Genomic DNA, 11,790 nt, shown 5'->3' on the forward strand with positions numbered 1-11,790 from the left:
CAGCAGCTCTGGCTGCTGCTCCCCGTTCAGGCCAGAGGGCGCCGCTGTCGCCGGAGGCGCAGCTGGCTGGTGCTGAGGAGGCCGGGTGGGTTGGGGGGGGCGCTAATAGGTGTGTTTTATTGAGACAGAGGCCGACATGAAGCTGCTGCAGGCGGGCCGTTGCTCGGCTGCTGGTCTACGGCTGTGTCAGGTAAGTGAGACTGGGGCTGTTATAGTCACGGGGGGGGCGGTGAGATTGATTGGATCAGTGCGAGAGACAAGCGTGTTGAAATTGAAGCTGGGTTTGTGGCAATGCCTTTGTAAACTATGATTCAGAAACATAACCGAGTACCGCTGAGGTCAGACATTGATCTTTCACTTGGTTATTTTGTTAGGTTCTTTTTCTGGTTGCAGTGTCAAGGAAGATAAAAGTTAAGACATGAGGAGAGACATTGCCCCTAATGGCTGGGCAGTCGTTATTCTAGAGCAGAGATAGTAGGAACTGCAGATGCTGGAGAATTTGAGATAACAAGGTATAGAGCTGGATGAACACAAGCAGCATCAGAGGGGCAGGAAAGCTTTCCTGCACCTCTGATGCTGCTTTCATCCACCTCTACACCTTGTTATTCCAGAGCATTTGGGTGTCGCAAACACAGGGAGCTGCGGAATCTCCATCGCAGACTCCGAAGGATTTGCCCGAGAATTTAGTGCCTTCTGAAAATCAGAAGCTTCGGGTATTTCCGAGGGGATTAAGTAAAACAGTTTCTCAGGAAAAGTTAGACTATTAAATAGTCTCACTCCAGATAAAACAGGAAATTTATATTCAGAACTCTTTCCGCCCCATCCCGCACTACTAGACATTCCCCAGACATTCCAAGATTCTGATCTGACACCCTGGGACCCAGATCATGTTTAACTCATTTATTGGACTTTTTTGAAGAGGTAACTTGTGACATGGATAAAGGTGAACCAGTGGATGTATTGCTCTTCGTTTTCCAGAGGCATTACTACAACAAAGGTTATAACATCTGAATAGGCAGCATAAATTGATGGCTGATGTGGCTAGTTCTACAGAAGTATCGAAGGTCTTAATGAAACCATTCTGCTCAAATTTAAGCTAACAAGGTGTAGAGCTGGATGAACACAGCAGGCCGAGCAGGAAGGCTGACGTTTCGGGTCTAGACCCGAAACGTCAGCCTCCCTGCTCCTCTGATGCTACTTGGCCTGCTGTGTTCATCCAGCTCTACACCTTGTTATCTCAGATTCTCCAGCATCTCCAGTTCCTATGATCTCTGCTCAAATTTAGTTTATCTTCTGAGTCTTTAGGGAATGTGGACATCACTGGTTTGGCCAGGGTTTATTGCCTATTCATAGCTACCCTTGAGAAGGTGATGATGAGCTGCTGCCTTAAACCACTGCAGTCCAATTTGCTGTTTGATTAGAATTGCACATGGATTGCATGTAGCTTGTATAGGTTTGATGGACTTCATTCCATAATCTGTCAATAATGGTAATGGTTTGTATCAAATACGAATGTTTGAGTTCATTCTGTTTAAAGTAAATGTCTGTTTCTTGGTACATCAAGACAACTTTGTAATATTTTTGTTAAATATGGGATCTTGTCAATTGTGTGTCGAATATTTCAGGTCTCTGCTCACCTTGTGTGTAGTCAGCTGAAGGCTTACAGTGTATTGTCAGACAAAAAGAAGCAACTCCTACAAGAGGGACCTGACCTGCAGGAGTTTATAAGTGGCGGATTGTCGGACAAGAAATCATGGGGAGAATATAGGGGCAACTTGAAGCGACAAAAAGGAGAAAGGTACAAGTTTTGGCACTTATTTTGAAAAATACCGGAAAAAATTGTAAAAGATGAAAGTATGGGTAATCTTGGAAATACAGAGCAGGTCAGTCAGCTGATCAATTGACATTTTTGGTATAGACCCTTCCTCGAAGCTTTAAAAAAAGGCTAAATTTTGTGCTAACAGTAAGTGAAGATATTAGCACTTGCTAGTTAATGTATAAATTGAACTGCAACCTGTAAAGCAGTTAAACACACAAATTATTAAGCCACTCCAATTTATTTCTGCAGAAGCTTTGCTATAAAGTTCTTGCCAAGAGATATCATTGGAATATTAAAGCTCCTCTATTTACCCACCAAATATACATTAAGCATTCCAGAAAAAGTTGAGGCTTATCTATTTTACTGTAACTGCATATTTAATAGCGTTATTGGTGTATTAATTGCTACTAAACTACCCCTGCCTTTTGAAAATTAACTCTTATAAGTTTGCATTCTCATTCTTTCAGGTTTGCATCATTTTAGACATTTTAAGAATTAAGTATTTTATTTCTACCTTTCTTAGTGCCTATAGCCTGCTTCTTAATCTGTCTTTCGCTCCTTCTATATTCTTTGTGTATGAGTAAGCATTGAATTAACTGTTCTGCCTTACATTGCTTTGTTTGGACTGTGCATTACAGTACTCCGAAGAATTCTTCAATCTGATTAGCTAAGGCAGTAAACCATTGCTTCCCTTATTCACGCAAGCCCAGATTTCCTGTAGCAATCTCATGTGAAATGAATTTCGATCCACTTGAAATTCCAATGCAAAATTGCATAGAAAGTGTGAGTGAAAGTGTGAGTTGTACTATTCATTCTTCAATGGCTGCAAATCCAGGCTTCTATAAATGAACTGCATTTGGGAAACGGAATGATTGCATACAGTGACCACGCACATAGGAGAAAACATAAGGATGGGAGTAAACCATTCAGCACTTTGAAGTTTTTTTGCCGTTTAATGAAATTGTTGCAGACTTCTAACTTCATTCCATTCTTCTTCCATGTCTCTATATACTTTGCTACCCTTGGTTACTCTATTGATCTCATTTAAAATTCTTCACTGAGCTTGCATCTGCTGCCTTTTTGGCAGAGTTTTCCAATTCTATTGCCTTTTGTGTGAGGGAGTGTTTCCTAACTTTTTTTCTCCTGAATACCTTGCTCTAAATTTAACCTCTTGCCTTAATTCTATGTCCCTTGGTTATTGACTCCTTTACTAATGGAAAAGTGCTTTCCTATGCTCACCTCTCATAATCTTGTAGACCTCTATTGGGTCCCCTTCATCTCTCACTGCTCTAAGGAAAATAAGTCCAGCCTGTCCAATCTTTCTTCATAGCTCAGACCTTTAAGCCTTGGCAGCATCCTGGTAAATCTCTTCTGCACTTTCTCTAGTGCAATCACATCTTTCCTGTGATGTGGTGACCAGAACTGCACATGTATTCTAGTTGTGGCCTAATCAGCATTTTATACAGTTCCAGCATAACCTCCTCGCTCTTGTATTTCTATACCGCAGTTAATAAAGGCAGGTATCCCATATGCCTCCTTAACCAAATTAATAACTGCCTTGCTATCCCAAAGATCTGTATCTATGCACACTAAGGTCCCTCTGATCTTTTAAGACTTGCTAGAGTCCTGTCATTCATAATATAAGCCCTTGCTTTGTTAGATTTCCCCAAGTACATTACGTCTCTCATTTCCGGGTCGAATTTCATAAATCAATGCTCTGCCGAGCGGACCAGTCAATTGACATTCTCCTGATGTTTATGGCTATTCTCCTCACTACTTATTGCAATTTATTAATTTTCTGCCATCTGTGAACATCTTGATCATACTACCTACTGGATTTGAAACATTGACTTGGCTTCTCTCTCCAAAGATGCTGCCAGACCTGCTATGTTTCTAGCACTTCCTAATTTTATTTTAGATCTACAGCATTCACTATTTGGCTTTTATTACTACATTTTACTGATCTGTGTGCATGGAACCCAAAATATATTTACCCTTGCCATTCCCAAAAGAGGGACTTGCATTTATGTAGTGTCTTTTTGACTTCAGATTGTTGTCATACAGTGCTTTGCAATCAAATATTTTTGATATATAACCACTGTTCCAATATAGGATAGCATTTCCCTATTTAAATAATGCTCAGATCTATTCTTATGTGGTGCCAGGACATCACATTTAACTGTTGTAATTCTTTGCAACAGTTTTACCCACTTAGTCAATTTAGGAACGTAAGAGTGGACCATTCAGCCTGTTGAGCCTACTCTGCTATACTAGATCATGACTGATCAACTATCTCATTCTCATTCATATTCCTATTCTATCCCAGTATCTCTTAATAACTAGAAATTTATCAATCCCTGTCTTCAGTTTACTTAGTGACTGAACGTCTATAGCTTCGAGGTACAGAATTCCAAAGATTCACCTTCCTCTAAGTGAAGAAGTCCCTTCTCATCTCAATTCTAAATAGCTTGTCTTATTCTGAGACTATATTCCTAAGTTTTAGACCCCACAGCGAGGTGAAACATTCTTTCTGCATCTACTTTGTCTATCACTTCAAGTATTTTGGAAATTCCTATGAGATCGCTTCTCATCCTTCTACAATCCAGAGAACACAGGCCCTGTCTCCTTAGTCTCTCCTCATTGGTTAGTCCCACCATCCCAGCAATCATTATGGTGAGCCTCCGTTGCACTCCTTCTATAACAGTGGAAAAAGGACCAGAATTGCACAAAATGCTCCAAATGTAATTCTCACCAGTGTTCTATACAAGTGAAGCAAGTGTTCTCTGCTCTTGTAGTTAGATCCTCTTGTGATAAAGCTAACAAACTGTGCACCTTCTGAATTGCATACTGCGCCTATATGCTAGTTTTCATTGACAAAGACACCAAGGTCCCTTTTGAAATCAACACTTTCCAATCTCTCAGCATTTAAGAAGTACTCTGTATCTTATTCCTCCTACTAAAGTGGATAATCTCTCAGTTTTCTGCTGTGTTCTTCCCCACTCATTCTGTCTGTCTAAATCTCATTTCTACCAAGTTTTGTATCATCTGTGAACTTAGAAATATTACCATTGACCTCCACATCCAAATCATTGACTTTGTGAATAGTTGCAGATTTATACATTCCAAGGTCAAGCACTTTGTGCGGAAGAGATGCAGAGAAGCTTGGGTACCCCCTGCAAAGGCTGAAAGGGGAAATGCCATGGGTCCTCCCATTATAGGCTCCAGCCCTTGGTATACTATGTAAAATTCTAAGGGCTGGTACCTGTGTAAAATTCCTCAGGTTGTATGTATCAGGAAATGTTTAACATAATACAGACTACATTGTGAATGGAGTGCTGAACCCTAGATTGATCTCTAACACACCAAACTGCCACATTTCTAATCATTCTTTAACTTTTAAACAAAGGAAAGGGAAATTGACCAGGGTTCCAGTTCCTGGTTGCATTCCAAGCCAGAAATACAGTTTATTTGTTTTTTTTTCTGGTCTGTATAGACTCCGACATTTGCCGACTTTCTCTGTTCCTTGTTCAGCTGTTTTAGAATCTGCTGGGACCCTCTCCATTAGTGACATCTGTGAAGCATCCTAGCAAGATAGGAGGTCTGATTGAAGCACTAATACTGTAGGGAACTGACGAAAAGTCAGTGAAAATTCTCTTAATATTTTCTAAAAGAACTAGAGAATAGTTTGACCAAAGAGTACATAGTGCAACATTCTTCCCACCATTTACTTTCTTCTTCTCCTGGGACCAAAAGTTGATGGGGGGAACAATCTTGAGCAACTTGAACATCTGTTGTGCTGTCTTGTGTTTGGATGCAGGACGTCTATGTGCTCTGCAATATGACTTTCCATTTCTACTTTGATCCTCACTGTGGGTGGATCAATAAATGGGAAATTACAAATGAGCCTGTCACAGTGATGTTGGAGCACCACTGTATGGTCCTGTTTCAGAGCTTGGTTGTTAAAAGGAGGGAGTTTTCACAATGATTTACTTTTACAATGTACTTTATATTTGTAGACTTAGATTACCTCCATGGTTGAAGACAGAGATTCCTCTTGGAAAAAATTATAACAAACTGAAGAATACTCTTCGGAATTTAAATCTGCACACTGTGAGTACTTGCTGAGAATCTTTGAGGCAGCCAGTGTAAAACAAATAAATAACAGATTAAACAAATATTTTTAGTCAACCTGTTCAGACATCTTATGATTCACATCTAGAGTAGGTGGGACTTGAATCCAGGCATTCTGGCTCAGAGGCGGGGATACTACCATTGTACCACTAGAGTCCAATAACAGATTGAGTTGAATTGCTTACAAAATGAATTTTAACAATTTATGCAGTATGAATTTTAGGCCATTAGATTTCACTGGTATTTCCCTTCTCTAGACTCCAGGCCATTTTGTCTCTTTGATCTGAAGGTACAAAAGGTACAAGTACAAATACAATGCTATTGGTGAAGGCAGTACTCCAGTTATAGTATTCTGAGGGTTAGTTTTCAAGTAAGTGTAAAAAAACTAATACTTCAAGCACTGGGGCCAGAATGGTCAATTCGTTTCCTGCCAATGCCTGACACAATTATGGACACATAGTCAGTCACCATCTTCTAATTAGCAAGAGAATGTCTTTGACTCATTTTGGTTCCTTCTCTTCTTGCCTACTTCCAAGTCAGTTGGACACTTCTGTTGATTCGACTTGGGGTTTCAGCCTGGAACCTTCCAGCCTTTTCCTTTTGTTTTTGCCCCTTTAATTTTTTGTGCTTATCTTTGCTTTTCCAATCCTCACTCCTAATCAACAAAGTAGGAACCTACATAGACACCTGCTAATATCAATTGGCAAAAGCAGGGAGGGAATCATTGGATGCTTGTCTCCGATCACTCTCCTTCATTGGGGATGCACCACGTCTCCTCCATTCTGACCTTCTATTAAAAACAAAAGTGTAAATCAGAAGGTCAGCAGATTGAGATATTAGGTCTGTGTCTTGTTACTTGGTTTACCAGATTGATTCCTGGGATGGCAGGACTGACATATGAAGAAAGATTGGATCGGTTAGGATTATATCTACTGGAGTTTAGAAGGATGGGGATATCTTAAATCAACCTATAAAATTTTAACATTGATAAAAGCAGGAAGGATGTTCCGGCTTACCTTGAGGAAACAGGGTCACTCATTTAAGATTGAGAAATTTGTTCATCTAGAGAGTGGAATTCCTTTTTTAATCGTTACAGTTTGGAAATAAGCCATTTGGATCAACAAGTCCACACTGACTCTCTGAAGAGCATACCACCCAGACTCACTCCCCTACTGTTTCCCTGTAACTTAGCCTACACATCCCTAGACACTATGGGCAATCCACCTAACCTGCACATCTTTGAACTGTGGAAGGAAACCGAAGCACCCAGAGGAAACCCACGCAGACACGGGGAGAATGTGCAAGCTCCACACAGACAGTCATCCGAGGCTGGAATTGAACCCAGGTCCCTGGCGCTGTGAGGCATCAGTGTTAATCATTGAGCCGCCCTCTGGCAACAGTCATTACCGCGATTCGGATTCGAGCCAAGGTAGCTGCGGCTACAATGCAGAGTAGTGACCACTATGAAATCATGCACCACGTCAAGACCTTAGACCTCAAATCTCTGCCACAGAAAGCCACTGAGAATGAAACATTGCAGTTTCAAGAAGTTTGATATAGTTCTAATCTAAAGGGATAAAAGAGGAGAAAGCAGGAACGATACTGAGTTGGATGATCAGCCATGATTATATTGAATGGTGGAGCAGGGCTGAATGGCCTACTCCTGCTCCTAATTTCTATGTAGCACAGTTTGGTGGTAGACCAGATCTTTTTGCCTTTTGTTTTGTTTTTCACTGTTTTTAATTTCTGAGTAACCTTTCAAATAGTGCCTTTCACAATCTCAATGTTTCAAAGCATTTTACACTTCAAATACTCTTTGAAATGTAGTCCCTGTTGTCGTGTATGCTCCTGTCTGTACAATAACAAAACCTAGAAGACTAAATGATTGGGTTTGATATCTGATTTTGACTTGGTCAGTAGCATACTGGAAACCATCAATTGAAACATTAATTGCAACAGAAAGAGGCATGGGGACTAGGAAAATACTGAACTGGGATATTTTGTTCAAAAGACAAAATAAGCACCCTCAAAGACACTTCACTGTAAACATTATTTCTCAAATCATTCAATATCTCTAGCATCAAGGTGCAGCCATAGCGATTATAAAAACATGGCCTGTTAAGACCCTAATGTGTGAATGAATTTTGTTTTAGTTATTTTGTTTTGAACCATATACAAGTATTCCTCCTGTAAGAAGGTCTTTCATTAGCAACTTTATATCCAGTCCAGCTGGGTTTCTAACTTGCCTCATCATTGTATCTTGCCTGGTATGTGTTAAGGTTTGTTTTTAAAAAACGTAAAACATTTTCCTTGCACATCTATCCTCCAATCAGTTGCTTTTTTTCATTCAAGAATACAAGCTGGTTTGGGCCCTGTGACACCATATGTTTGCTGACAGAAAGTCAACTTTTCAAGGTTAATCACTTTCAGTTTGGTCACTGATTTGATTCCACTGGTGACTCCAAATTTAATTATCTGATATTCAAATTAAAAAGACATTTCAGGCTGGAATTTAAATGGAGGCAATTTGAGAGTCTAGAATTGCTCTTTGTGTGTTGATTCACAAATATATGCTAAATACATGGTTATTAGGTGAGGTTTTTGTTTCTTAGGTATGTGAAGAGGCAAGATGCCCAAATATTGGCGAATGCTGGGGAGGTGGAGAAAAAGGTACTGCGACTGCCACCATTATGGTAAGATGTATAAGCCACTCTTTAAAAATTTGTGGCAGCTCCAAAATGCTTATAAAATCAAATATTTGTTTCCCTATTCCTTTCTCCAAATTTTCCCAGTATCATCACCGTTCCACACTGTCTTCCATCAAGGCATTCTATTGATACCCAGTGCTGTTGCTTGTTGGATTTTCAAAGACACCGTGATTGGGTAGCAACAGAAGTATCCTTGATCTACCCCAGGCAACATGGAAGCAGCTGTGAGAATTAGAGGGAAAATGCCAGTCAGGATTTGCATATCTTTATTGGAAGTATAATACTTTACTATGGTTTTTGACTGCTTTAACTATTGGGAATATATTACAATCTCAGTATTAGATGCATTAGTCCAAGTATAAACATAATTTGTAAGAATAATAAAGGAATAAAGAATAAAGTTGCTTCATTCAAAAATGCCAACAGAGAACAGCTGCATAGTTCCAAGGTGCAGAGAGATCAAAGTGTTCTCGTGCATGAGTCGCAAAAGGGTACTACAGTGCTTAATAAGGTCAGTGGAATGTAAAACAAACAGAAATTGCTGGAAATTCTCAGCAGATCTGGCTGCACACGTGAAGAGAAATCAGAGTTAACGTTTCGGGTCCAGTGACTTTTTTTTTTTATTAGGTCCAGTTACCCTTCAGTACTGAAGAAGGGTCACTGACCTGAAATGTTGACTTTGATTTCTCTCCACAGATACTGCCAGATCTGCTGAGATTTTCTAGCAATTTCTGTTTTTGTTTCAGATTTCCAGCATCCACAGTTGTTTTGGTTTCCTGTCCAGTGGAATGTATCCTTTATTATGAATGAAGTTGGAGTGTAAAGGCAAGGATATTTATGTCTCCGTTTTATAGGGCAGCGGTGTACAATTTTGGTCTCCTCGTCAAAATAGTGATTTAAATGCATTGGAGATGATTCAGAATCTTAATTCCTTTTGAAAAATATTGGTCTGTATGGGGATTGTACACCAACATATAGGGATGTGGCCAACTGCGTTGCTGACATTAAGACAAGAGGGTGTGAAAAGGGAGTAACGTTTGGTTTAATTATTGTACTGCATTACTGCGATGATACTGAAGGGGTTAGGTTAGTTCAGGGTGAAAGCTTTGTAGTAATAAACAAAGCTGCTTCAGAGAAACGAACAACAAACAAAACATTCAGATGGTCAAGTCTAGTAGCGTAGAAGTAACACTATCTGAGGACTTGGGTAAGGAACAGACAATGCCTGAGAGAGACTACGAGACAACAAAGAAAATGTCAGAGTCATGGGGATTGGAGTATGGGCATTGTAATATGCATGTTGTAACCTGTACAAAGCTTGAAGGTACTCTGTAACCCACCAGAGTGAGCGTTACATTTCAGTGTTAAAGGCTTCCTGTCATACTTGTATCTGAAATGAGTGATCATTGCCCTGTTTCCTGAAGTCCCCGTATCAATTTGTCAGGTTGACCCCACAACAGTATAATTAGCATAATTTAAAGTTTTATGTTTACTTGTACTAATGTTTAGTCTTTATTTTTAATTGTTCAATTCTTGACCATTTTGTTAAGTATTCTTGAGTATACATTTATCACAACCATATGTTGCCTTGCAATCAAAAGTTTTCCCAACCCTGATTGAGTTAGACCAAAGATTGAGGCAGGCACTCCATTGCATCTACCCATTAATCACTGACAAAACTTAAAATGCAGTCTTACGTTTTGTGTGCCTGTAAAGAAGCCAAATTAAATAGTTGAACATGACTTTGATTTATTCTGATGCTTCATTTTGCAGCTAAATAGAGTTTGCAATCTGGAAAGTTTTTAGTAAAACCTATTTGAATTATTTTGTAAATTAATGAAATGCTTTTCTATACTCAGCAAATAAATGTTGAGATTTATTTTGAGGTCATTTTTGATTTTTTTTGAAGTGCTGCATTATTTTAAAAATCCAGTCCACATTGGTAAATAACAGGAAAGTTGTAAGTTACCATTTTACTTAAATGCTTATTTATGCATTTGTTTCTTTTGTTAGTTAATGGGTGACACCTGCACAAGAGGCTGCAGGTTCTGTTCGGTAAAAACCAGTCGTAATCCTCCACCTTTAGATCCAGATGAACCATTCAACACCGCAAACGCAATAGCAGAGTGGAACCTTGACTATGTTGTACTGACCTCTGTGGACAGAGATGGTGAGTTTTGTTGATATTGTAGTTCATCATTCATTTGTATTTTTTGCATTATTGAGACATTTTTTCTGCAAAAATGTATGGTCTGCTATAATGGTTAAACATATTAGTTCCACTTTCTTACGTATATAAAATTGTTGAGGGTAAATATCAACTAGGATGCTAATAAAAAGTCAGGAACCTGTAGTTTTTGTTAGAATTTAATTACTACATTATGCATGGCTTGGAGTTTCTTATCTTGCCTCCTCCCTATCTCTGTAATCCCCTCTACTTGTTTTTCTCTTTTATGCCTTGTCCATGTTCTTTCCCTTTCGTCCTCTACTTTTGGTTTTTGAAACAAACATCAGTATTGGCAAACTGTGGCACCAGTGTGTAATACTTTCAGGATGCGTTGCAGTAACTCACTGTAGCTTCTTTGACAGCAGCTTTCAAATCATGACCACCGGCACCTAGGAGGGCAGCCGCTACAAGTGAACATCACCAATTGCTAGCTGCTCAAGTCACAAACTACCCTAATTTGGAACTGCATCACTATTCCTTTATTGTCATGCATTCCTTAACTATAAAGTAAATTCACTGCACACACTATAGTAGCTTAAGAAAAAGACCATTCTCGACAGCAACTTGGATAGATAATAAAGGCTGGCTTCCCAGACCACACTAACAACTCTAAAGAAAATAAAAGCTTCAATTTGAATTATTCTCATAACCATCCCTCTCTTTTCTCTCAAACCTTGTTGAATTGTCAGTCTCTTCAAAATGTCATTCTGGTACAAATTCCTGTAAGTTTTTCCTTACATCTGGATTATCCCCAAATTTCAATGAATACAGTCTTTTCAATTATGAACTGTGTTAAATTAGTTCATTGCTTTGAGATGGATTAATTGAATATTTGCTCTATTACTCTTTTTGAAAACCAGAAGCTTGAATATCAAAGTGAGATTCTGTCCAGTGCTAACTCAGTA

The 11,790-nt window shown here is 39.2% G+C and overlaps 1 protein-coding gene across 1 annotated transcript in view; it reads left to right on the plus strand.

The window, feature by feature from the left end:
- The window catches only part of lias (lipoic acid synthetase), a 23,239-nt gene continuing 11,449 nt past the window's right edge, over window positions 1-11,790 (plus strand). The window contains exons 1-5 of the mRNA XM_020528183.2: window positions 1-190; window positions 1,626-1,798; window positions 5,836-5,929; window positions 8,563-8,643; window positions 10,672-10,828. Coding sequence (XP_020383772.1) covers window positions 137-190; window positions 1,626-1,798; window positions 5,836-5,929; window positions 8,563-8,643; window positions 10,672-10,828 — 559 coding nt within the window. The 5' untranslated portion in view covers window positions 1-136. The remainder of the gene's footprint in view (window positions 191-1,625; window positions 1,799-5,835; window positions 5,930-8,562; window positions 8,644-10,671; window positions 10,829-11,790) is intronic.

This window comes from Rhincodon typus, unplaced genomic scaffold (assembly GCF_021869965.1).
Source record: "Rhincodon typus isolate 14 unplaced genomic scaffold, sRhiTyp1.1 hic_rhity00000977, whole genome shotgun sequence".
In the NCBI taxonomy this organism is placed as follows: Eukaryota; Metazoa; Chordata; class Chondrichthyes; order Orectolobiformes; family Rhincodontidae; genus Rhincodon; species Rhincodon typus.